At 44.4% G+C, this 27,899-nt stretch overlaps 1 protein-coding gene across 14 annotated transcripts in view; it reads left to right on the forward strand.

The window, feature by feature from the left end:
- Window positions 1-27,899, forward strand: part of REEP1 (receptor accessory protein 1) — a 71,780-nt gene that overhangs the window by 38,926 nt on the left and 4,955 nt on the right. For 4 of the 14 annotated variants that reach the window (XM_074865495.1, XM_074865496.1, XM_074865503.1 and 1 more), the window contains 4 exons: window positions 3,489-3,539; window positions 9,940-10,108; window positions 17,690-17,725; window positions 26,305-26,468. In XM_074865495.1, coding sequence (XP_074721596.1) covers window positions 3,489-3,539; window positions 9,940-10,108; window positions 17,690-17,725; window positions 26,305-26,468 — 420 coding nt within the window. The other 10 variants (XM_074865497.1, XM_074865499.1, XM_074865500.1 and 7 more) reach the window with 8 other exon arrangements.

Here is a 27,899-nt window from a genome sequence, read left to right on the forward strand (position 1 = left end):
ATTCATTTTACGGGCTGAGGAGCTGTCAGTGTCCCAAGTACCCGGAGTCTGCCCAGCTGACTCGCTTGGGTGTTTTCTCTCTCTTCAGAGAGTCTATTTTTGATGCTCTCTAAGCAGATAGAGCATTGGATATCTGGTCTTATTACCCCTGCTAGGTGCTCAACACAGATCTTTTCCCTGCCCCCAGCAGCTTGTGTCCCCACCAAGGAACATAATCTCATTTGGGGCTCTGTAATCCTGTCCTCATTGCTTGGTCATTCTGTCACACACTGTGACTTTGAAGTGGGTCAGTCCGAAGTGGTGGGATTAGATGACCAGACGGTAAATCCTGCTGCTCTTTCTGTGTTTTCAATTAGTTCCAACTAGTTCAGCCATTACTGCTCCCAAAGGGCCCAGAGCACTGACTGCCACCTTCTTTCCAGCTCACCTCAGGGGAGGAGAGGAGAAGCAGAAAGGGACCCTACTTTTGGGTCACAGCAGAGGGGCAGCAGCAGCAAGACTGTTCCAGCCCTGGTAGTGGGCAGGTGCAAGGCCTCGGCCAGGCAGTGGAGCTGTCAGATGGAGGCCTGGGCATAAGTGGGCTTTTATTGGCACCAGTCAGGTTTCTAATGTAAGTGGCTGGGACACGTGTGTGGCTGCAGTGAGGAGAGGTACCGATGGCTTGGAGGCAGCACCAGCCTCCTCCAGCACACTCATATGTAGTCCCTTGCTGTCACCATGCTCCCAGTGCTTTCTCATCCTCTGCCCATCACCCTGAGCCTCCTACCACCTCCTGCCTTGCCCTGTTCCCAATCCCCAACCCTTCCACTCCTTGCTTCTTTTCCCAAGATCCGACCCAGCCCTACTGTTGCCTCCTCTGCCTCTACAGCCCTCCCATCACCAGTTTCACACTCTCTTCCAGCTCTCTGAACCTCTCCTTCAAGCTCTTGGGTTTCCAGATCCTGTTTGTATGTATCCTTATTCCTCATCCTGAACAAACTGATTCTGCCAAATAGGACAATGTCTTTCCCCACACCCAAGACAACTCTTGCTCCCAACCACCTAACCATCCCCAAGCTGCAGCCTTAACTCTGCTCTTCAAAGGAGAGCTGCAGAAAACATCCCACAGCCAACAGATCATCGTAATCCAGAGGTTTCTGATAATGTACCTTCCTCTGTCCTCCTGTGTGTAGGACAGGGACTGTGCACAGCGGCTGGTGCTGTAGCCAGTTTTGTGCCCCTTGGTACAGCCCGCCTGGAGGAAGGGGAGTGGGGCACAGCGTGCTGCTGGCAGTGGGCGTAGCGCCTTGGCAGGAGATGATAAATGAGGTGGAGGGAGCAGGCATGCATGACTGGTGTCGATGAAAAGCCCATTTGTGCCTAATAAGTCTGAGAAACAGTCCAGGAGCCTTTCATGCGTGGGGAAATATGGCTTGCGGTGCTGCCAGAGCTAGAAATCACTCTGGTTTATTGGTTAAAAGGGCCAGGCATGCATATGAAGGTGGGAGGGTTTAATTATGCTCATCTACCTCCTAAACACTCAGGAGTGCAGTGTCAGCAGTTCCCAAACTGCTTCAGCTCACAAGCACCTGTCTGGTCCAACACTGTCACTTCCATTTCCACCTTTGGGCTCACTACCATGTGGGGAGTTACAGATCTGCTAGTTTAGGGTCCCTTAACCCAAGAAATTTATTGGGAAGTTTCCCAGTGCATTTGCTGTTTTTTTTTAACCAGGACAGTGGAAGGGAAATGCTGGTGGTCATTTACATTTTATCTTCTCTAGTCTAACAGCATCTTTTCATTAATTTCTACTATCTAGCTGGTATAGCCAGTACAACTGCCTGAAAGTCAATATTTAGATTCCTGATTTTCCATAAGAATTGAGACCTATTCACTGTGGGAGTTTGGAGCAAAAACTTGTGCAGGAGAGAGGTGCTGCCTTTTGTGGCATGACAGTGGAGAACTGCACTTCTTCTTGAATTGGGAAAGAGGGAGGCAGGGGGTGGGGACCATCCTTCCCTTTAAGAGACTGGATAAAGCCTCTTTGTAATTGTTAGATCCCACTGCTCAGAGGGAAAGTGTTTCTTCGCTTGCCAAGCGTATCAGAGGACAGTTCTGACCAATCTGCTTAGTACTGTATCTGTAATGGCCACATTGTGTGCTCTGGTCTGTAACATGGCCAAGAGCTGCAAAAGTCGGGGTGATTTAGAGTACGCAGTTTGAGAAACCTTTGGGGGACCCATTAGAGTTATCTCAGAAGAGCTGAGCACGCTGCTTTTGAAAGTAGCTTCCTTTAAAGGATCTCCATTTGGGATCCAAAATCAAAGATCTCATGGCTGAGCTATGTTACACCAATAAAGACAAACAAGAAATGGTTTTCTTGAAACATATGGTAGTGTGCCACTGATGACAGTGTTTTGTGAACTGTTCCTGCCATGGTGTGACATATCTTTCATTTTTAAATCTTTGAGAATCTTTTTCTCCGAAATCAATAAAAACACAGCGCTGTCTGAGCTGCAATCCAGGTAGCTGTTTCCAGTTTATCTCTCTTGTTGGCTCTTTCGTTGGTCTCTCAAGAAGCAGACAATAGCCAGTGAATGCACAGGACAGCAGAACCAAACAATAAATTTATACAGAGAGACCAGGCTGGGAGAGACAATAACAAACAGTTCCCAGGAGAGGAAATGAACTGCACAAACAAAAGGAGTGGATGAAATTAAGTTTTCACCATCAACATTAACGTCAGCTGGTTTTCCATTGAGTCTTCAGTACTGTCTGACATCTCCAAATCAGGTAGCTCTTCCAGGCTGGGCATGGCATGCAGGCCATGGCCATGAGGATATTGCTTGTAAGTTGTTTTCGTTCATATGGCAGCAGAAGCAATTTCCTCCTTCACTCAGGTCTGTGCTCAGAGCATAAAGCCAATGGTTTTGGTCTTAGCAAGGCCTGCCTGCAGCCAGGCGTGATATGCATCTGCATGCAAACTCGCACTCATTGCCCTGAATAATTCCCCAGTGTCACCCTACTTCTCAGAAGACCTGTCCGTCACCAGGACTAAAGAGACTGCCACGTGTCCATCACCTAATCCTGTGCCTAAATTAGTCATAAAAGTACTCTGTTCTTAATGATCTTAAGTCTGGATTACGGAGGTGGCCAGACACTAGAGGTTTCTCCAGTGGGAAGCATCGATCAAGTGCAAGAAGTGGAGTGACAGCCCACTGTGTTTGTAATTTGCTTTACTCTTTAAACACACTTGCTAGGTAACACCCTGTCAGCTAGGGTTATGGAGTGGTTTCTCCATCTCTCTGGGAAAGCTGAGGAAGGGAGAACCTACGTTCAAAGGTGTAGTCCACAGGTGGGTGTCCCTGCTTTTTATGTGTATGTGAGTCCCTGCATATCGGTGCCCAGTGTCATGCTCATGTCTCGCCTCAATTACTTATGCTTCAAATAGACCTTATTCTCAAAGCTTTTATGTGTTGCCACAATAGCTCTCTTTTTTCCCTTGCTAGGTCTCTCAGCTACTTCATTTACACTTGTATTTGGACCAGAAAAAAGGGCAGGTAATCTGCTGAGTGCTTATACTAACTCCTAACTAACTTCTGCCTCCCCATTAGACTAGTTTGAACTGTGTTCAGCTGAGATTGGTCTGAGGCCAGATGCTGTCTGCTCCACTTCCAGTGGGTAGATCCTGCGTGCTGAGCTTTAAAAGCCTGTCTTTGATCTCATCAGCAAAATGCCTTCCAAGTCCTCTGCTGGCAATCAGAGAGACTCCAGCAGCCAGGCAGGGAGCTCTGTATGTGGAAAATCCATCTAACTCAGGTTATTGCTACTGCATTGGCCAAGCTGCTGTGTTTGCTGTTGTTTTCTTGCTAATGGATAAAGGAGCCTCTCTCCCACTGCTGTGATCCCATTAGGATGGTTGGGGTTGCAGTGGAGCTAGTGAGGCCGAGAGTTGGCTCAGAAGTGAAGATGCATCTCTGCAAGTGTTTTCTAATAGGTGTGATTGGGGAAGTCCCGCTGACACTGTAGCGGTAATTGACATCCTAGGAACATGCACTACACCTTGTAATGAATATCTGCAGGATGGAGGCTGTAACATGTGCATGCAAACATGTCTGCTAGCGTGGAGGAGAACTGCTAATCAAAGTTACAGCAAAGAGAGGGGAGAACATTAACAGGTTTAGTATTGTGCTGGAAGTGTGGTGAGTGTGACTTAGTGTTCCCTTGCCTGTCCATTAATTACTGATCCTAAGATCCAAAAGGCCAGAAGGTGCCATCCTGCATTAACACTGATTGTATTAAAAGCTTCTGTTCTATGACTTGACATTTTTTGGTTCCTGATTTGTGTCACTTTACCATGCTGTGTTATAGTTTCCACAGCTGCAAAATGGAGTTTGTAGGTATTAGAGGTGTTCTGAAGCCTAAATAATGTCTACAGAATTCTTTCAGATTGTCAGACTGAAAGTATGATAAAACCTAGACACTGTTATTTGCTTATATTTAGATCATATTTAGTGGGACTGTTATATAAACCAGAGATTTTTAGATTATATGCCTAATTTTATTTACCTAGAGCCTATGTAAAGTTACCTACCTATGTGGAGTATTTTTAATGAATAATTCCATTGCATGTAAACCCATTTTTCCCAGACTCCTATATCCATCTCCCTCTAAAAAGTTTTACTTCAGACATGAATGCAGAGATTAATTATCAAGAGGTAAAGTAATTAAGACAATTCCAGCTATTTCTGATGGAGTGCCTTTTACAGTACCTGTCACAATACTGACTTCAAGTTTTGGAAAGGATCAAGATTTTTTGATCCTTCCAAGCAAATATTGGTTGCATCAGTGTTTGTGCTCTGGGCCCACAGAGGTTAATGTTTGTTTCTGGAGATGATGATGTCTGCAACATTTAGAGGAAGGTAGTACGCAGGTTGGCTGGCTTTGGAAGCTCAATATTTTGATACTGTTTTGTCCTACTCTTTAAAGCAAAAATAAGGAGACAATGTGATAGATATGGGTAAGGTATGCCTATGCTACAAATGCAATTTTGACCAAAGCAGGTAGATGTACCTAAATTAGTTTTAGATTAATTACTATGCCACACAGATGGGAGCTTTAAATTCCCTTAGAATCACAGATGAGCTTCTGCAGCTTAAATGTCCATATCTTGATGGCTGATGCCCTAATAGCATTGATAGTGTCATGAATCTAAATAAGGTTGATACCAAGTGGTAGCAGTTGCTGGGGGATGGTATTACTGTGTCCTTTTTAGTATTTGTCTTTTGTCCTATTCAGTAACACTGAGCCCTGCCTCAGCCTGGTCCTTCTCTGCCCCTGTAAAGAGAGAACCGTCGCATGTATGAACCTAGTGAGGTTGGTGGATCCTGGGAGAAGAGAAGGCAAAGGAAGCCTGAAGAGCTCTGCTTTCAGCTTGTGCTGTACCTTCACCTGTGGGGTGAAATTTCTTAGGGACAAGAAGATCAGATGACTTTGGGAACAGGTACGCTGTAGTGAGCAGGGAACAGAGAGACGCCTGCTCCCACTTGTTGCCACCAAAACCTCAGCATCTAGCAAAATCACTGTCTACTGGATCAGAAGTGCCATGCTTACTGGGACAGTCTGTGTCCTAGGAGAAGCTGGATGAGGTAGAAGTTGAGTCTAGGCAGGCAGTCTTGTGCCCAGGGAGAGTAAGGCTCAGTCTTCCAGCATCACTTCGGGCTTGTGTCCTTTTCCAGGGTATGAAGCCCCAAAATACCAGTCCCACACTGCCAGCACAATCATCCTGACAGGGCAGTTAGTGTTCAGTGAGGGGAAAGAGAGAGAAGTGGTGTCAGCCACAGTCCCACAGCCCTTCCAGTCCCCATTTTCAAAAGGTTGTATAATACCATCATGCTGTTTGGCTGTTGACACAGTGAAATGCTGTTACCACAGCTACTGTCATGATATTACTGCTGCCATGCTCTCTAGGATAAAACTAGCCCAGGTCCGTGTGGACATGCTGCAAACATGTCTCTGGCTTGCAGTGTAGACATAGCTTCAGGACCTGGATCTTCTCTCTGTGCAGACACATAGTGTGCTGAAATTCCTGGGACATCTCCTGTGTCTGTAGCAGTTGGAAGAGCATCTGCATGATCGTGGCCAAGATGGTAAACAAAAATCCCCCAAACAGCAGCTGCTCTTCATCTTCTACATGATTGTTTTAACCAAACACAGCCCAAGATGTGTGCTGTGCTAAATCTATTCTGTTGTGAAATAAAGCTATTAACTTGTTTTTTCTTTTGTTAATGAACGGTAAATCTTATTGTGGAATAATAAGAGTTACAGCTGAGTAAAGTCTTTATTGCTAAAATGCATAACTACAGCAGTGCAAACCCTCAGTGCTGGCTTTTCAAATGTTTGTGTTTTCATATACAGCAGCTGCTTATCTGGCAGGGAAATTAAGGTTGGTAACATTTTCCATTTTACTCTGAAATCATCCTGATTCTGTTATAATTGTAATTTCTGTCATGTTTCTATTTGGGGTCAGGTAGAAATGTGATAACTGGAAAAGAATTGTGTTATGTTGTGCCCTAGGAGCAATTAAATCAAGTCTCTCCCTACAAAGACCAAAGATGCAAAAATTGAAAGAAAAGAAATGGAAGTCAGCAGGCTTTCAGGCGTGTTCAGTGTCCTCACTCTGCCTAAGCCTTTGCTCTTCCTGCCATTTCTGAGATTTGGACAAACTGTTTCATGGAACGGTAGGAATAGTAATATTTTGCTGTTATCTGTGTGATGAGCAACTTTTATCTTTGCTGTTATAAACTCCGATTAAATTAAACCAAAATCAAGATGACTATTTTAAATTTTTCTTCTTGGATAAGGCCAAAGTTGTTTAGCACAGCTGCTGTGACTGTGTGTTTAAGGCTGTGGTTGTGTATTATATGCTAATGTAACAGACCCACAGCTGACAGGCACATATCAGGCCCTTGTTTCAAAGCTCTCTTTGGGGCCTTTGATCATTATATGCTGCTATATCACAAGTTGCAATGCAATAATATTAACATATCTTCTTCATTTTCAATGCAAAAGGGTGCATTAGTGTCATCTTCCCTGCCAGGTTGGTCTGACATATGAATCTTGTCTCTAATCTGACTCATGTCCACATACATAAATCACTCCGTGGAATGAAATGGTATTTGGGTTAGCTGGCTGAGCAGAGCAGCTGGGAGGAGGTTAAAAGCTTGAGCAGCGCTAACACTTGAGCTGGTGGGACTACAGCACTCAGGTTACAGCAGCTCATCAACTGCCAACCCTCCGGCTTTGCTGGTCTAGGCATTCTGCAACAGCAAAATATTATTTAGTGGTCTGATTGCTCTCAGCTTGCTTTCACTAGGGATCTGTCTGTTGTAGTCAGACTGCAGGGTAGGATGTCTTGTGTTAGCTTTAAATCAGCTACTGAGAAGAGGGCGGCTGTGCAGGAATTCAGTGCAAGCTACAAAACCCATCTAGAACTGCAATGCACTGAGCTCTGGGCGGCTGAGATCACACCCAGCTAACCAGCCGTGCAAGGAAGTTTCAGTGTACCAGCCCAGTGACAGTTGTAGCCATAGACTGAAGAGTAAATGTACCTTAGACTGGCCTATGAGAAATAACGAGATGCCTCTTAGAGTGAGAACATATACCAGTGTGGTTCAGCCACTGGCAGGAGTAGCCAAAATTCAGGCATCAACTCTTGTGGCAGTTTGGAGAGTGAGATGGCAAAGGTGAGATTTTAACAAAAGATCAGCTCTCGGGACTCCACTGCCAAGCATACAAAATGAGCAAAATGAAGTGTCTTGGTATACCAGCAAAAAAGCCCCATCCATTTAAAATACTTCACAAAATAGAACAGGCTGGTGAGAAAGAGCAAAATAAGTCTGCAAGAAGAGTATGGTGGGTGTGTGGACACTTCTCTGTAACTGTCTGCAGAAAAGCTAAATGCAAAATGCTGCCAAACACAGCATACACAGAGAGATCTTAAGAAACCACAGGTTCAGTAAAATGAAGAAAAAAAAAAACAACAAACCACAGTGCAGCTTCCTGGCTAGCTCCACCAGGTGACTCTGCCTTACAAAGGACAGTTCAATTTTATTTTTCTTAGATGATGCATATTTCTACTGATGATACTTTGGGCAGCATTGAAGAAGTTATCATCATGTGCTGTTTGCTTCTTGCCAATGCAGAAAAGTGCTGCAGTCCAGGATGTATAGCCTGCCTGTGGCTAATTTGATATGTTATGGAGTTGAGAGGGAAGTTTGAACCCATTTTTCTTGTACAAAAAGCTTCAGGCTGAGAAGTTGGGAGGTTACTGATCTAGCAATTTTCTTGAATGTAGAAAGTACAGGGTGTCACAGTGACTGTAGTTATAAGCACATGATGCCTTGTCTACTTACAGTCCCTAAAAATAAGGTGCTAAGGAATTTATATGGGTTAGAGGCATTGATTTTCCACTACTCTGCATGCGAAATTTCTAAAGTGATGTTGGTAAATTAGTACTTGTAGGTAAATTAATGCGTTGCCTTCCCAGTGTATTAATGCCAGTGCACTAGGGGACAGGCAGTGTTACCTAACTGCTTCAGCAAGGAAGGTTCTTGGTCTTTGCCTCTGATCGTAGATGGTCAGGATGAGTCCCTTCTCCATGTCAGGCCAGCACCAGAGCGTACTCTGCAGTGGCCCCTCACCTGCACCCTGGTTTTGTGGCCAGGATACTCAAATCTGTTGCCCAGAAGGGAGCAGTGACCTGTTCTGGTCCAGCCCCTACCTAGAGCCCTCTGGCAGTGTTCAGGCTATGCTTCCACTTATGTACTGCTTTGACAAATACAAGTCTAAGTGAAAGTGGTGTGTGAATTGCTACCATGTGCCTTATCTGTTTTGTTAAACAGGGCAATATTTGCTGTTGTTTGCCATCTTTCTGATTTCCCCTCAGTTGAAGCATGCATTGAATTTTTCCTAATTTACACTAGCAGAAATAATTTTAGAATCAGGCTCTATGTATTTATTCCAGTATTTTTTTCAAGACTATGAAGTATCTTTCAGACCTTCCCCCCCTCAACAAAATGTTAAAACTTAGATGTACTTTTTATCAGTTACGCTATTTATATTCTGAATGTCACTTAATGTAGCCAGCAGAGAAGGATAGATAAGTTCTGTATTGATTGTATTTTCTGTCATTCTTACTTTATGTCAGTGGTGTAGTATGAGGGTTACAGAATTCAGAAAGAGGTATAATTATAGTCAACTTTTTGACGGGATGTAGTTTTAATGAAAGGCATTTTTTCATCAACACTTCCTATACAAAGAACAGCTACATTCCTTTCCCAAGGAATGCATTGCTTGATTGAAAACTAGTCTAAAAAGAAAGAAAAATATTGTGTTAGTTTATTTCTTCCTTAAACTGAATGAAAAAGCACTGGAATATTTATTTATATTTAATAATAACTTTTTGTTACTTTAAAATTTCAAATTTCTGTGCTCTGGAAATTCTCTCTATGACTGAGAATGGCTGGGTGAATATCATCACAGATTATTAACTTTAAAAGTCAGTTATTTTGATGCAGACCATTTAATTGTGTTTCTGAAGCCAAGCACCTATTTGTCTCAGATCCTAGTGAAGAAGAGTACCTACTAGAAAGATACAACAACATCCTGCTCCTTTAGATGTGGCCAAGGCTCTGAGTTCAAAGGACTTCATTGAAGAATCAGAGATGCTCGCCATCAAAAGTTTGAATGATTTTGTGTGTAGAACCACTTCAAAAGGAAGAGCAAAGAGAAGGAAATTATGTCTTTAACTTATTTTTGTCCTCTCTAGGTTACTGGACCAGGCAATTTTTTCTCTTCTTATTGTCCTGATGGATTTCAATGAGCAAGGGAGAAGAAAGGCTCAAAATACACTGTTGGATCTAACTTTTATGTGTGTTATTTGCTTGCTTGTTTAACTAGGGACAGGGGGCCCTGTCTGAGAGACTAAGGAGCTTTAGCATGCAGGATCTCTCGACGATTCGTGGAGACAGCAGCAGCACTGTTCCTCCTTCGGTCACTGTACGAACAAGTAGCAAACAGAGTCAGCCAAAAACATCGAGAAGTGCATCGGAAGGCACTGGCAGCTCAGGTAGGTGCCAGCGTTATTTTCAGTGTTGTGTTGTCTGGAATATCACACAGTTGAATGAAGTCATGCAGTTGGCAGGAATATATAGAAACAGACATTGCAGGCAGCACATACGAGAATTCACAGGACACAGACATGCTGTTGAGTCTCTTGGACTTAGGAGAGAGAACAATATCATCGTTTGATGGTTACTATTCCTGGCTGGTACCAAGGATGGGACTCGAGCATGCAAAGGAGCCAGCATCAGTCCTTGCAATTTGAGCGGAAAAGTTAGGCTCTGGACTGGGGGCTGCAAGCCATGGTGAGTTTTCAATGAGAAGAGCCAATGGAAGTGCAAAAAGAGGGGATAAGAATGCACAGTAGTGGACGAGGGTCATTATTATCATCAGAGCCACCATATGGTGATACAACCTCTCTCTCTTACGTCATCTAAACATAAGCGCAAGTTCTAACGGATATCTGGCTTGAATTAGTCCTACTTGTGCTTCTTCTAAGCTGTACGGTAGCTGTTACAACACTTGACAGTTATACTTTCAGAACTTTATCACTGATGAAGTCTACTGGGAAATAAAACCCATATAAAGCACTCCTAGAAGCAGAGACCAAGATCTGACAGCTGTTTGTGATATGAAGGATGTCTGCATAAGCACTGTTATGGAAAACAAGTCTCTCTGAAGGGCAGTGGTTTGTTTTCAAATTCTGAAAGAACAAAGGGAAGAAACATTGTGCTGGGAATAAGATCCATTCCTGAGGATTTAGTTACAGAAATTTATTTCAAGCTTGGTTAAAGAAATCTTTGTGAGCCCAGATACAAAGCATTTAGTTGGAGATAGCTTTGCAGCTTAGATCTCAAAAATTGAGACATGGAGGGTTATCCCAAGCAGGGGGTTCCAGATGGCTTCTGGGATTCCCAAACACCACTAAAGATCATGCAACTTGACTGCTGTGATGAGAAGCCACAGAAAGTTGCAGGCGTGTTGCACTTGGTGGCTTGTGAAACATATGCTGGCAAGTTTGAAATTTAGCAGTTTCAGCTTGTGTGTGTTGAGGTCTGTACAAACATTCGCTGTGTTTCAAGCCTGTGTAGATTGCTACACCTTCTAGCTTGCTTTAGTTTTGGAATGTATTCGAAATGTCTTGTCTCATCCTTCTTAAAGAGTATCCTTCAAGCCCTTTACAAATTCTGAGAATTATAGCTCACAGACTTCTCTATTTTTTTAACATCATCTGTTGAATAAATTTTTCTTTACAGGTAAACTGAAATAGCTAATGTTGATGCACAGTGGTTTTATTCTGATGTTTATGTAAGGTCTTGTATGTAATCAATCTTGAAGTAATCAATCTACAAGTAAAGTGTTCACACACACTATATAAAACTCCTACAACCAAAAAAATTCACATATTTAGACCAAAATAACAAATGGCACAAATAAAGCATAATTTAGTTATCTTAATTCCATGTTGTGTAGAGCAGCCTTTGTAGTTTTGTTCTTAAGGCAGTGAACTCAGCTCACCTGGCCACAAACCTCTGCCTTAACACACAAAAGTTTTTGTTTGGTCTGGTTTCATATCAATACTGTACAAGGATCTCTCAAAATGAATCTCTGTAAAATTGAATTGTTCATACACTTTTCAAACTGAGCCTAGTGTTTATCACAAATTTTTGGATCCTAGTAATTTAAGATTTTGGTTTTAATTCTTCTTTTAGTGGAAACAACACAGATTTGCAAAATCTTTCCAAGACCTTTATCTGTCCCATCTTGCTTAGGGATTTCATTGAGGTCCGTAATCTAGGAGTCTGCTTGCAGGCCCCTTCTCCAGCTGCAGACAGTATGGAGAGACACCTCCAGAGGGTGATTTCACTCACAGGTGGTGGCATCATGCAATACGGAAGACTACAGTTTTTCTCTCACTTTTAATCAGATTAAGTGAAAGGTATGGTCTCTCCAGTCCTTGTGCTGTTTTGTGTGGGCACAATTATGTATGTAGCCAGAATGTCTAGAGGGGCGAATTGATCAGAGTCATAATTATCGTGTGTGTGTGTATGGAAGAGTGTGATCTACCAGCCAGACTGTATCACATCTTGAGGGCCATATTCAGGGTGAGATGACACTGCTCTAGGCACAACAAGCCCAGGCATGGTTCCATCACTCCACCTTCCATATTTGTTTAGTTGGAGTGTTGCACATAAGCAAGGGGCAGACAGAATTTGCTACTGCCTATCAGTATGCTATATATACACGTGTAGTATATGCATATATGAGTACGTGCATGAGCAGTTACTACAGAACAGCTGACACACAGCTCTTCTTCCTGTCCCAAAGCCCTCAGATAACACAAATGTCCATGTTGGTGGTCCCCACTGCCTCGGAAACATTAGACTTCTCTTTATATTCCTGCTTTAGAGATAATGGGACATACTCAGTCTGACATCAGATGGAGTCAGCAAAAATACCCCTGACTGTCTGTTTGACATGAGGATGACTCAGTCAAAGACCTCACCTTTCTTGTAAGAGGTCTTTCTAAGCAGCTATTAGAAAGCCTGACAGCAGTAGCTGGGATACACAAAACGACTTTAAGAACATCAATAGAGAGCCTGGCTGGGGCTGCAAACATTGTACCCTTGATGAGTAGAAATCCTGCTTTATGGAGATTTTTAGGGAGGACTTGAAGGAATGGGTCCTGCATCTGCAGAAGAAGCAGTGTGGTGGTTAGGAGGCAAGACTGAGAGTTAGGACAGATGAATTCACACCCTACTTTATTGCAAAATACTGGTATGACCTGGAGCATACCTTTGTTCCTCAGTGTGTCTGTAAAACAGAACAAATTGTACTTCCCATGCCCAGGTCCTGAAAGTCACATGTGGTTGTGTATTTTAAGGTCAATAAGGATGCTTGTGTATTTTAAGGTCAATACCTTAGAAGATTTCTTATATGGTTTTCCTGTATGCCTTACTTCAGTGATTATAACATGTAAAATACCTGTGGAAAAGTCCTGTCTATGGATTGATCCCAGTTTTGCAAGAAGGTTTCTCTGTTCGTAGTAACAGTGCTCTGTCTTGTCGCTACCTCTGAAAAGTTTTTGAACAACTGAAATGTCCCTTTTTATCTTTTCCCTTCTTTTATTCTGTCCTTTGTTTCCCAGTCCAGGCATCTGAGAAGCTGCATAGGGGTCTGCTGGGATCTTAATGACTTGCTGATCTGGGTCCCACTCTTACAGCCCTTCTTCTGCCATTTGTTCATTCAGGTGCTTCTACCCCCACCTATTTCCCTACATCTTCCATCCATACCAACCTATGACAGTCCTCTGCAAGTGCAGCTCTCAAAGTCACTGCCTGAATTTACAAATGATCAGTAACTGTGGCAGGGACAGAAACCTGAAGTGTTATTTTGACTGGATGTGTTGAGTGCTCCCACACGTGGGGTTTGCCTGAGGAAGGGAGAATTGCTACACCACAGCCAACCTTACAGGTGGAGAAGCTTGTAGCAGTTGTAACCCTTTTCGCTTCAGGACTGGCATCCCCATGCCTGGGAGTGTGTGTGAGCATCACTCAGTCCTTCGGGGGTCACAGTCTTTGGTGAAGGAATACATACACAGATTGCCTATGGGACTGCTTTTGTAGCTCCCTTTATTTCTCTCATATGGCTGTCAGGGATGCATAAAGGCTGAAGAATGCGTTTTCCATCTAGCACAGGCTCTTAATTTTCTCCGCAGGAGAGACAGCCATGTCAAAGAGACAATAGCAGCCTTATGATAATGAGATGTCAGGTGCTACTCTCAGGTGAAGGAACAGCCTAACTATGGTCACTCAAGTTGTCCAGCAGTAAAGAGCTGGGGACTTGGGAAGAAATCCTGAAAATCACATATCCACCCTAGAAAAAACAGGACTTATTTTCTCATGCTGCCAGGTTTTCACAGCAAAACCTGCTGGCGTGTGGGGAGCTGCCCTGCTGCTCTTGGTCTCAGTTTGTGGCAGTCCCTGAGCTGTGAGTCAATGAATAGTGGGAGCATGTCCTGAGGAGGTACTGCTGTTGCTTACCCTCTTATTATACACTGCCCTCCACGGTCGCTGCCAGCTATTGCCAGTGACCGGTGACAGACCTGACCAGACCTTTCATCTCATCTGGCATGGCTGTTCTTAATTTCTTGAGTGTTATATTCACATGCCCATATTTTTTCTTGTTGCTTAAATCAGCTTAAGGGGACTTGTGGAACCTACATTAAATTAGTGTTTGATCCAGATTAAAAGTACTTTTTACTGTTTTTACTATATTTTAGGGATTATACCAGACCAATTTGCTGATCTGCCTTACTGGGAGCCTCCAAAATACTCAAGGGAGTATGTTATGAGATCAAGTGGCCAGGAACTAGGAGCAACTCAAGCCAGCTTTGCTACTGAACAAATAGGTCATGGAAGCACACCCTCATATTAAGGCAAAGACAAGAGATGGCTCTTTAGATCAAAGTTACAGGAGTTTAGAAGCATCCCATTCCCTGAGCAATGGAAACACAGCCAGATCTGGTGTGGAACTTTGTGTTGCTTAGTTCGAATCCTGTTGTGTGACTGTGTTTAAGAGCAGATATGATATCTGAAAGAAAGTGATTTTGAAAGACAGGGGAGTGAAGAGGTGTCTATTATCTTTCCTGCACAGATGAGAGTGCTGAAACTCAGGTTTCTTGGTATGAACCACCACTCCCACTCCCCCTGTGAGCACCAGAAGTGATCTGGGTTCTGGTTTTCCATCTCTCAGGCACGCTTCCAAGTGCACTGAACCCCATAGAAAGACTCCTGACATCACTGGGCTTTGGCCCTGTCCAAAAGCTGGCTGCAGGAGCACACTGTACTCAGGCTACATTAAATAACTGCTCAGCTTGCTTCATTTCCATTGTTGTTACTTTTATAATATGACTGGTGCTGGTTAGATGGATTTGTGACCCTCTGAATCCCCTCTTGACACAAGCACTGTGTGTGAAGAGTTTGGCCTTTGATTAGTAACGACCACAGGCAGACACAGCAAAGGTTTATTTTTGCCTGCTGAAGAGTGTCTTATGAGGCCAAGAAATAGAATATGCAACAGTTGCCTTTGAGACAAAAGGAATTACTCCTTCTTTTACTCTACCTTTTGCGGCTTTTTTCCCTCTACCTTTTGCTGTCTTTGCTGTCCTTCAGTGGTGCCCGCTATACACTGAGTAGTCCCGCTCGTGCAGATGGCTCCAGGTGTATTCACACCCACCCCACAGAAAGACACTTCTCCTTCTCTTCACACCCGCTCAAAAGCCACACACAGGGGCAAAGGCTGCTTTTGCCATGATTTCTGTATGGCTGCTGACCCTGCATATAGCACATTATGTGAGACATCACCACGGCTGCTGTGAAGCACGTCCACACCTTCCATCGACACGCACCGAGGAAACACGATGATTGCCCTTGCTGCATGTAGCAGGCCCACCACCTGTCCTTTTTATCTCATCTTTCGCTTTGCTCTTAGTTCAGTGTTTCTCAATTTAGTGTCCTGGCACCCTGATGATAGCCTGTGATATTTTAGCTTTGATGCATGTTCCAACCTGTGCTTCTTCCACAGGCAGAACCGCCCCTTTCCTTTGGGAACTGTAAATGTCATGTTTATTCATCATTATGGAAAACTGGAAGCTCCAGAACAACATTTCCAAATATTTTTCAAGGCAATCATGTTCTGGCAAATGTCCAGTAACAATCCGCATACAGATATTTATTTATTAACAGCGGGGGGGATTTTGCAGTCCTTAACTTGCCGTATTAAAAGCGTCCTGGACAGTGCAGATAAAACTTGTCACCTTGTGATGGCTGGTGAGTGACAGATGTGACTTGAGGAGTGGGATATTGGCCACTGTGTCACATAGCTCAATCCCACAGCTGATGCAAACACGTCTCATGGTTGCTGATGTCAGTCGAAACCTCCAGTGTGGGCTGGACACTGGAGGCCAGCCTTGCTTTTGGGTGAGTCAGGGGATACCTCAGTGGCAGGAGACTTGTGTTGCATCATGGGATGGTCAGTGTCCAGAGCTGACGCTGTCTGGGCCAGAGGATCACGTATTACGGAGCCACCCTCTGTATTGCCTAGACCATGTGCCCTTTCTGCTTAAGCTTACCCCAGGCAGAGATCATTCTCAGCTGGAATGATTTCAAAGCAGAAATGTGCAGTATGCTTTCTGATACTCTCCACTCTTCTGACAGGAGAGAGTCAAGGCTGTTTCTTGGTTTTGCACTTAAGCACTGAAGGCTTTGCAGGACAGAACAAAGGTGGGGGAATATCAGCATTCAGGATATGTCTGGATAGTTCAGTCCCCACCAACTAGAAAAACTCCAGAAAGATGTGTGAGAAACCCCATATGTATATGTGTAAAATCCATATGTACAACCCATACGTATATGTGTAAAATCAGAGGCTAAATCTGCAGGTCTCTTGAGGTTGATTGAGACTCACCTCTTTCATATGAAGATCATAGTTTCACAGCAGCATCCAGCCGATGTGAGCCAGCACTCCTCTTGAAAGGGTATGACACAACTGCTTGCTTCTGCCCCATACTGTCCTTTCCCTTGGACATGTTTAAATCTTATTTATATATGCTGATCCCAGTCAGGGAGCTGGTTCAAGTGAAATGCTGGTCCTTGCTTCCAGGTTGCTCTTGGCCTGGGTCAGATCCTCAAGCCAGTACAGAGCAGCAGCACAGACATCAACAACAGGAGAAGGAAGGTGGAGGTCAGAGTGCAAGGGGCAATGGGACATCTGCTTGCAGCAGCAGCAGCACTGGTTTATGCTGGTTTTAAATGGCTGTGAAACTATGGAAGAGCTTTCAGTGTCTACTACAGTGCAGGATAATCATGACCAAAGAAATCACACAGAGCTCAAACCTTTTTATTCTTCAAAAGCTTTTTTATCTGGAGTCATTGATGCCACTGTGACGATTAAATTGGAAGGCTCAAACTGGAAATTATTTCTAGGGTGTTTCCTGGACCACAAGCTATCCATAAGATGAAACTGTAAAGGTCAGGCTTTTATGAACAACCGTGAATCACTTGCATTTGCACTGAAGGGGGCAATGCAATTCCCTTCATGACTTTCAATCTGATGGTAATTCCACCAAAATATAATTCCTGGAGGAGTTCTCAGCACGTTCCTGATTTGGGAAGGGATCTGTGAATATTTTTCCTTCAGGAGCTGTGTGAATGGCTGCACCAATGCTTGCAGAAGTCTAAATCTACTGAAAAAAATCCAGGCATGTAGCACTACAAGTCCCAGTATTGCACCCTGTGTTTATTATCATGCAGCCCTTTGCACTGGGTCCCTCTAGTCAGGAGTTATTTCTGTTTAGTGATCTGAGAACAGAGCCAGGGAGCTGTATGTAATCCCAGCTTTAACACCCATTAGGCACATAGCCTGGGGTGAGGCACGTTCCTGAGTCTGTGCTCCGTGCTGGTGAATAGAAACGATAGTCTCTCTGTGTACATGGAGGCCATGAAGTCCACCTCAGAATGATGCCACCTGTTTTCCTAGAGATAGTAGCTTAGCCTGATGAGTTCCTAACGCTCATCTCCTCTTTCAGTGTGCACGTGTTGCTCAGTATGCCGACTCCTCAGAGGTGAGTGCTGGATTTCCTGTGCCCCAATACCCACGCATCCCTTTTGGGCATGGCTGTGTTCCCCAGCCTGGCTTGCTCCTGCCGCTCGTACTCACTGGGTTTCCTAACACCAGGGGAACAAACCAGGGGAAGGCCAGGCTGCAAGCAGGTTCGTGAGCTGTGTGTGTGCTGATGGCAAGTATTGCAGTGTTTCTCACCTTACTGACCTGTGTTACCCAAGGCTGGGGAGTGTTTCTCTGGAGAAAAACTTCAGTCCTTTCTGTTCTAGAGGATGTACCACTGTTGCTGCACCACTCCTCTGCCCTGTATCCCCCAGAGCTCGTGTAAAACCACTGGGAACGCATCAAGAGCAAATCTTCCTCAGTCTCATCCCTATTTTGCTCTGCTCCCTAAGGATTGTCATGTGTTTCTCTGTTGGTGGAGAGGACACTTGTGTTTGGGATGAGCAGGGTACATGGCAAAACCCAGTAGCAGACCCTTGTATGACAAAATAGAGTTGAACAGAGTCTCCCTGCTTCAGTCTGTGCTAGAGCTGTTTTTGAAAAATGCCCTCACTGTCCCCAGCATTTATTGTGTTTACCAGCTTATGAGTGTGGTGAACGCTTTAGCTGCCGGTGGTCTTTTCAATTCTGCACCAGTTAGCTTGGTTGCTAAGAGCTGGGCCATATCCCTTCTGCATTTTGTCCCAGTGGCAGATGAAAGGAGGGGGAGGCCTCTGATTTGGGCATTCCAGAGAATGGGGCTGCCAAGCAGCTTGTCTAGGGAGAAAGAAGAAATCCAGACTGGCAGCGTCTCATGTTGGTGGAAGCAAAAAACCTTCGTAACTCCTTTACTTCTCATGTGCTTTTTGTTTATTTTGCACATTCATCAACCTGGAGACGGCAGCAGAGGGACTGAAGGATCACAGTGCTGCCACCGTGCTGCAGCCATCTGTGCCTTCCCCCTGCCTTGCACCTGATGGGCCGCGCAGCCCTGTGCAGCATCAGTGCTCGGAGGCTGGGTGATCCCAGCCTGACACTGTCTCCTTGCACACCGCATAGGTGGCACACCAATACTCATATTTGCTTCGTCACCCTCCCTGTTGTCTTTTTCCGGTTCTTTGCACTAGCACATTTGAGGTGAGTATGCCACTGTGCAGGAGAACAAAGCCTGTTTAAGGTGGTATCTAAGCAATCATGAAACACTTGTATTCACAGTGCATTTTATTAGCACCCTTCTAATTTTAGCCTAAACGAATTTTATGGATTTGACTTCAAAGTGTTACTTATAAAAAGAATCACTGAATCCTTAATAGCCATGAGTTAATCTTAGGAAAGTCATTTAATGATGCTAAAGCAGTAATCAGTCCAATATGTTTACAAATTTAGCCCAGAGTCATGTTGATCTGGTTTAAACTGCATGCCATCTTTCAGATTGGCTTGTTTTACTATCCCCCCACCCCCCCCCCCCAGCATAATCCAGTCCCTTAGACCATGTCAATAGGGATATGCTAAGGCTCTATCTCATAGAGGGTTCATTCTGTCTCCACAGGCTGCCCTTTCTCTGTCTCCAAGGCAATAGATGCATTAATGCACTCTCAGACAACAGCCTGCAGTTTAAAATGCTCCTTTGTAAGTGCAGCTTTGGTAGCTTAGAGAGCTGACTACGTAATGTGAACACATTTTTTCAACACCACGAAAAGCAGGGGGGAGAAAGAAGATAAGTTTGTTTAGCTAGGACTAAGTTGTCCTGAAATATTGGCAGTCATCTTTCCTTGGTGCAAACTACTGTGTAGCCATTTTCAGGGTACAGTCGTTAACAGTACTCATTTCAAAGAGTTTCTAATCTAAATGGGCAGATAGTCAAGCCTTACCTCAAGCAAGAGTATCAAAGGCTGTTTTAGAGCCATGATGCAGTCTTTTTGGCAGGAGCAGTTGTCTTAATGCTCTTGCAGGTGGAACTCAATTATTTCTCTCACTGGCAGACTCGTAGCAGCCCCCACAGCTCTTAGGAGAGCACAGGCTGGTGGGAGCAAAAGTCTGTCCATCCTGCTCCCTAGGTGATATCCTGAGAGAAGCACTGGACAAAATAAAAATAGTTTGGGCCAAAAGATGGTGGTTTCATGAGGATATGGCCTGCAGGTGCCATGGGAGTGTGCAGTTATGCAGAGACTGAAGACCAGGCTGAATGCAGCATGAGCTCACCCTGTACGGGAGCAGATCCGTCACTGTCAGTGGTAGTGGGCTCCTGTGCTGCTGAAGCTGTTTGCTTCACAGATGAACTCTTTCCTGCCCAGTTGTCTCACTCCAAATGGCCTCACAGTCTGCACATGACAAAGCATTGATGCAATTGAGGACATTCATCCTTTGCTCTGGGCAGCATCACTAAATGCAAGTGTGTTCCACTATATATACTCCAGCATGTCGTCTTGACAGCTTCTATGCCAGCCCTTCTCGCTGTTGTTCAGAGGCAGGCCTTTGCTGGCAAAACTCCTTCTTTATACAGGTTTCTGATTTATCTCTTCTATGTTCACGGCCTGTGGAAAGTCAGGCAGCAGCATTAAGGAACAACGGTACAATTACATCAGAGCTCTTTTTTCCCTTCAGGAAGGACAGAGTGAAAATCTCCAGGGGTATCTGTTTGCCTTTTGTCAGTGCCTGGTAAATGCTTAAACGCTGGTCAATATTAAACAAGGTTGCTTGGAACTGACATTTAAGAAGTAACAAATATTATGTTTGGTGGTGTTCTCTCAACTAACGTCTCTTAGGTGCTGTTGAAAGACCTGTGGCATGGTTGAGAAGGAGGAATGATTTTAATCCTTGCAGATGATAAATATATCTAGCAGATATTGAATAATCAGCTGTATATGGGGAGAACTATTGCAGCTGCATGTATTTGAGGGGGCATTTAATACTAAAATGCTGATTAGGAGCCTTAGGCAATGTAAGAAATGTGTAAGGACATGAGTGGTGAATGGGACTGTTTGTGTGTGTGCACCACTGGGTTGTGGCTGTAGCGGTGACTGATACACTCATGTACATCTTAAAAACTACAGCTCAGCAGTGGCTGACAGTCAGCCTAGTCAACGTGTTCAGTCAGCTGTCCACAAGGTGTTGCAGCTCAAAGCCAGCCCCTGGAGTTTTTCCAACAAAATAATGTTGGATCTCTTCCTACACGTGATTGTCACCCTGAAGATAAGGTGACATCACACACAATCAGCAGTACAGCTCAGCGAGGACCTTAATGGAATATTCACTTAATTGTGTTTTAAACAAATCACCTTATTGGTATATTAGATGTATCCAACCCCATCTTTGTGATATGCTACAAAGTGCACATGAGATTATTACAGTGGAAAGTACTCTTAAAAAACTAATTGACTTTGCATCAAGGGGGCTGTTCATATATCTGAACTAATTCAATTAAATGATGTAGGTGGTTTTATTTTTGTTCTTAGCCAGTTTTGCTTCCAGCTCTTGTGCTGGGGATTTTTTTTTTAACCTTTCTCTCACTGAGTTTAAAGAACAAATGACCACTTTACGTAGCTCTAGGCATTTTGTTCCTTAAAACTACCCTTTAGTAAATGTTGAATCAAAATTTTCAGTGATGATTTGCATCACTTTGCAACAGTAACTCTGAATGGCAATTTGGGGGTTTGGGTATTTAAAAATACTTTCATACTTACTTTGATTATTCCAGGGAAGGAAAAATTTTCATAGAAAATCAGTAGGTTCTTTAAGTACATTTGCATTTTATGAACAGCAAGTTAAAACATTGATTGTTGTTTAATAAACTCCAGCTGAATGACATGTATTATGAAAGCAAAGATGAAGATTTCTGTGCTCTGAAACAATCTTTCTTCCCCCTCTACACCCAAATGTTTTCCCCTAACAGTTTGTTCTTTCCTTTTCTCTATGTAAATATTATGGGACTCTGATGTAAGTGTTACAGATTGCATGAGTTTTCTTCTGAGGTGTTTGAAATAGACTAGCATTTAACAACTTAATCATTTATGGGATGTGTTTTCATTAACGGATGACTTTGTTGATGTGATTAGACTTGTTTGCTTTGGTTGCACTTGACTTCAGCTTTGGAAAGGATATCAGCCTCTGTTTTGTGGCTCCTGGGCAGTGTGTGCTGGTGGAGTTGGCTGCTCCTAACTTCCTGGTTTGGCCATGAAAACTGTTGGGGAACTACATGACTTGGGTCAATGTCTTTTGGAAATGATGGCAAATTTATCTTTGTTGCAGGGAAAAGAAGCTGATCGCCATCGTATAATAAATATCTGTTCTCTTGCTCTTATTAAGTGGTGTGCAAACTTCTCTACATGAATTATCCCCTGGATAATGAATTATCCCCCCTTAGCTTTGGAGTGACTTTATCTTCCATTACAATAATACAATACATTGCTCCTGGCTGTAGTCGGTGACTGTGGTTTTCCCCATTGCTTCTGAGGAATTACAGTGATGGGAGGAAGAATTATTGTGCCCAGCAAAATAAGGGGTGGTCCAGCTTCTCTCAAAGATATTGGGGTGCCTGATTCCCACTGTAACTGTATTTAAGTGTCCAAATTTTTCAGAGTATCTAGATCAAAGTAATTTTCTCATCTGTAGTTAGACCTCTTATACTCATGAAAATCCATAGGAGTTACTCTGAATTTACACAGCAGCATAGACCAGAGCCTGAATCAAAGCAACTGCTGAAAAAACCCAGCATGCTACTGAATCCCTTTTGTTGCTGTAGAAAGAGTGTTGCAGGTGAGATTTCTTAGCCCTTGTAGAATCACAGAAATTAAAGATGATGGTGTCGCCCTGCATTCCCTTGTCCGTGCCGGGTTGTTCCTTGTTGTGCGTTTAATAGCTTAGATCCCAACTCTGCAGAGCACTCGAACGTCTACTTTAACTTAAAATATGCCCAGCTTCAGGGCTTCCCACACAATGTGTTGGTTATATCAGTTCCCTTTGAAGGAATCAGGATAGGATGATAGGAACTGGAATTAAGGGGTCCATTTCCTTAGACTGTTTACAGTCAGATTCTGTCTTGCATTAGTGAAGAGAGGAGTGTCATCAGGTCTGGATACTGAAAAGACATTTGCAAGAGGCAGCAGCAGCTTTCTCCCTGGCACACCAATGGATTTCCCATTTCTGCAGTGATTCTGCCCCTCCACGCAAAGGTGTGGAGCCATAAATGTAAGAGACGGAAACACCCAAGACACAACCCGCTCTGAGATGGGGAGTCAGAGTGTCCCAAAGATGAGAGAGCCGGGAGAGTCATCTGGTATATGGTCCAGGCTTTTACACAGCCACCTCCAGGCTGTGACACGGTCCCTGGGGCTGTCAGCTGATTCCCTGGAACAGCACACACTGCTGGCTCTGCCACTTTGGGGACATCTGATAGTGGCCTGAGGCCCCACAGCCTCATATCCTAAAGATGGCTGTTAGAAACACACAAGAGGTCACCTAAGGCCAAGTGCTGTCCTCAAGAAACATGTGCCAGTGCTGACATGTTTTGCTCCTCAGTCTTTACCTTCTCCATAGACAAACCTTGGTGTCCCAGAACATCCATTCACTTTAAGCCTCGATCTCCTTTCTCACTAATTCCTCACATGTGTGCTTATTATTCTGGTTAATCCCCTGCTTTACGTTTTCTCCTGCAGAGGACTCGCTCTCTTGGTGTCAGAAAATTATTTTTTTTTCCTGTCATCACCCTATTCACAAAAAAAAACAACTTCAGAGTTGGCGCTTATGCAGCAGCAGCCCTTCAGAGTTGTCTCCAGTGCCACAACAGTGTAATGCGTCCACAAACGTGGGACAAAGTCTGGCACCCCAGATCAATACAAGGTTGGGCTTGCCCACAATACAGATGTTCTCCCCAAGGCAGGGTGAGCAGGGAATCCTCCCTTCTTGCTCTGGGTCTTAAAGAACAGGCCCAATGTATTCAAGACCTGCTCTCATCAATGGTCAGAAATGTAGTGGACGGACCTGGGACAGACCCTCTTCTTCCCTCTTCCAGTTCAGTGAGGCTGAAGCAAAACTGGTTCCCATTTGGCAGGTTTTTAGTGCCTCATTCACCATGAGATGGAGCAAGGGAGAAGAAGGCATCAGACCAACTTCCAGTGGACTTTACAGACCTCTCTGCTGAGGGGGTCAAAGCAGTATGTGCCAGCTTGGAGGCTGAGCTCTCCTCTTGATCTTCACGGAAGCAGCTCCAGGACATGGATGTGATGCTCAGGCTGATAGGGACAGCGAAGGAGCCTGCAGGAGGCTGTGCCTGCCCTGGAGACAGATGACGCAGGTGGCAGAGCCGCCTGGTTATCTTTTTTTGCCCATCACCCAATTTAAGAGAGAGAATAATAATGGAGAAGGCAATGTACACTGAAAAAAACATGGGATTCACAGGAGCATTATCAGGGCTGACAGTTCCTTCTGTCTCCTTTTGTAGTGGAGCAGCTGGCTGTGGGAGAAAGGGAGCAGGGCACATTCGCCTGATCCTGTATGCTCTCAGCTTCAGCAGCCAGTGTCTCCATGCTCTGGTCACTGAGTGCTCTAATTCCGGTTCTCCAACACCCCTCTGTCCTGTCCCATTCAAGTCCTCTTTTCCCTGGGGAAAGCCCTCCATGGAGGCACATGGCTGGACCTGTGTTGTTGGGCCACTGTGCAAGCCTCAGTGAGGCAGCTAAAAGAAGTCCTGACCCACTTTTACTATCTGGAAACAAAATGTCTAAAGTCCAGCCTGCAGTCCACATCTGGGGGACCTCTGGGGAAGAGGGCAGCTGGGAGCAGTCATATAAATTGGGGTTGGGGGCAGTACTTGGCCTCCAGGCTGCATGTTTGGGCATGCTTGGTTCAGGCTTTGCTGAACAAACAACATTTAAAACAAAATTGACTCAATTTTTTCTTGGCTTAGAGAGGTGCCAAGGACCAGCTTCCACATCCAAGAGGGCCTAAGCTAGGCTCTTCCTGGGTAGCTTACTTCCCAAGTGGAAGGATAAAATAGTAATTTAAATAAAATATTCCTGTACTGCTTTGCCATGTGGTCTAGAGAACATTTAATTCTCCCCACAGTGTAGTCTTAACACTACAGTCAAAAAACCCAATTCAGCATTATCCTGGGCCTCTCTGCAATGTGACTATCAGCATTTTCCGTACAGCTGGGAAAAAAAGTCAACTTCCAGCTCTTCCTGGAAACCTGCGATGGTGTTTTCCAGCCTGTCCATGCATATGGTGATAAAGGCATAAAAACACGGGGTCAGTGGCTGGAGGATGGTGTGCACTGCTCTCTTGAGCAGCAGCCGCATCCTGTGGGCTGAACGCAGGGGCTGAGAGCGTTTAGCTGCTGACTTGAATTTGGCACTGGAGAGAGCCCCAGTGACCTGCTCGTGACTCATGGTGTTGCTGCAGCCAAATCACTTCCCCTTTGTCTCTCTGTTACCCAACTGAAAGAGCTACTGGACAATTCAGTTCTGTGCTTTAAGGATCTAAATGGATTAGTAAGTATTAGACGTGTAAGCATCCTCTTTGGTTTTAGTCTTTGGTCCAGCAGAGTCTTACAGTCAGGCTGAGACAAGAAGCACAAAGCAGTATTTCTATGTATGTTCATACAACAGTCTAAGTATTGAGCCAATAATTGTGGTTAATGCCATCTGAACAGCAAACACTTCCTCTCCTGACACATTTCAGAATGAAAAAAGCCTAAGTATCAGTTAATCAGAGAAAGCTCCAGCCCTGCTGATAAGAAACTGTGGAGATGCAGGAAGCTTGGTCATGCTGGGTGTCCTCTTCTGTACCTCTTGCTTTGGACTGTCCATTAAAAATACCATCTCGCTTCACTGTCTGGATTTAAGGCAGCAAATGGATTGTGACCAGTCCCACAAATATAGTGCCATAAGTTACAAGGATAAGAACCACTAAGCAGGAGTTAATGGTCTGTAGTCATGGGTCCATAATCTGCCTTCAGATCCATCACTGGAGTTAATGCTCCATAAAATTTACTCTAGAGTGACTGAAGAGAGACTTTTCCCTGCTCTGGTCTTGCAGCAACACCCCCACTTGCTGAGGGTCCATTCAGTGCCTGGTGAAGCTTTTGGTTAACCTCAGTGGATCTCAGACTGGGTGCTTGGCTTGAGCTCTCTCAGCTTCAAGTCTGTTAGTGCTGCTGTGCTTCATATTTCTGCACCACAGGCAGCTCTCTCTATACTGACCAGAGGGCTTCAACACTCATTTGGTGTCTCCTAGAGGACACTCCTTCTGGAAGCAGTGGATGCAGGAACTATGGATGGAATCAGCGTTTCAAGAAATCAGCTATTTTATTTATCCCTGAGCCAAACTAAAAAAATGTATCTCATTCTAGAGTCAACCTCCAGAACATCAGAGGCTGTGAATTTAGTCTCAATTCTATGCAAAATAATCCAAATAGAGTTTATAATGGCTTCATAAACAAGAGCCTTTTGATTTCTAACCTCACAGCTGCTATTACTCAAGTGTGATGTGTGAACCTTCTGTCTATTAATCCCTGGAAGATGCATGGCTTTGCAGTGAGGTGGCATTTGACAGAGTGTGAATCAAACAATCACTGATTTCCTCATCCTTTGTCTTCACTAGACTGTAAATGGCCATGTTATGTAGCTGTGGACAATAAGTATGAAAAGCCACCTGAGGCAAACTGTGAAACAAAAGGTTCTGTGTTCTCAGATGATGAAGAGAACAATTCATTGGATTGTGCATTCATGAGCAAAAGGCCCAAAAAGAAGGATCAACCCCTTGAGGTACTTCCATATTGTCAAGGCTCCTCCTTCTATGACATTCCTTGAATCTTCAACTGAATGAACTTCTCTCTTTGGTCTAAAAACACTGAGTACAAACAATACATTTATGGTCTTTCAAGGGTGGGTCTTGCTATGGGTTTGCTCACTTTTCAGCATGTGTGGATTTCCTGAAAGAAGTCTGAATTTGTGCCTGTGGAGATAATAGTTATACGGGGCTTCAGAGTTGGATCTGAATTGCAGAACTTGGGTGTAGCTCTAAACCACATGTTAACGTGGAGGTATTTGGGATATCAACTGCTAGTTGATTTTTCATGTCTGTAGAGGAAAATATACTCTCACCCCCAAGGCAGGGTAGTTAATGGTGAGAACAGCCAGCACCCACAGCCAGAGCGCTCACAGTTCAGAGCCCAGTCCCCCTCGCTTGAGTTCACACCTAGCCAAACCCACCAAAACCAGCAGCAGTTCTTCTGCACGACTTCGATAGGTTTTTGAATCAGGCACTGTGTTAACAAGTATTCTTTAAGTTGCTTCGTGGAAACAAAAGAACTAAAGGAGATGCAAATCTCACACTGTGGTTTGCCAAAAGCCATTTTAGCAATGCTTTGTTGTGGAGGAAATACAATGTCCATGGGAGATGCTGTAGGTAAAGACTCCTTCCAGATCTGGGCAGGGGGGATGGAGCCACAGCCATCAGCTCTCAGATTCGAGCCGGGAGATCTCCACCATGGGGGAACTGGGTTTGTTCCACCCTCCCCTTAGCTCAGTGTGAGGGAGCAGGAGTCGTGTGGTTTGGTTGGCAGTTGTATGTCCTTCTGGTGGGTTGTCCTACCTCTGGGGGCTCTCACCAAAAGCTGGGCTCTGTCCTTACCATGGAAAGATGCAGCCTCTCTAGCTACTCTGAGAGCTGTCTAGCAGCCTCCCAAAGGAGGCAGAGCTAATCATTCCTGATTTAAGAGTCCTACTGAGTATTTAATGGCTGCTTTGCTTTAAGAGCCGTCTGGCTTCCCAAAGAGCAGCCTTCTCCCAGGCTGCAGGAGGTACTGCTATCATTGTCCGGCTGTATCCCAGGGCTCCTGCTTTACAGATAGCAACTCTGAGTCAGCAGCTATGGAGTCTGGTGTGGTGCAGGATCCCTGACTGCCATCCATAGCAGCTTTCTTCCTCAGCTCTTCTCCTCCAGCTGTGCCTTTCTGGGTGCAGCCGTCCCATCCAGGTCTGTTGTGCTTTTGGGGGTTCGCAGTGGAGACTTGAGGTAAAATTTCAGGCTTGGAAGATGGAGTGAGGTGTTGGATTAATCCCATCTCTGAAAAAAACTTCTTTGGTTTATGGGCAAGCTAGAGAAGAGATGGAGATTTAGATGGAGTCTAAACAAAACCTCACCATGCTGCAGTTCCTTATCTATATGAATATTTATACCTTGCTGCATCATGG

The sequence above is a fragment of the Strix uralensis genome, chromosome 4 (genome assembly GCF_047716275.1).
Source record: "Strix uralensis isolate ZFMK-TIS-50842 chromosome 4, bStrUra1, whole genome shotgun sequence".
NCBI classification, from domain to species: domain Eukaryota; kingdom Metazoa; phylum Chordata; class Aves; order Strigiformes; family Strigidae; genus Strix; species Strix uralensis.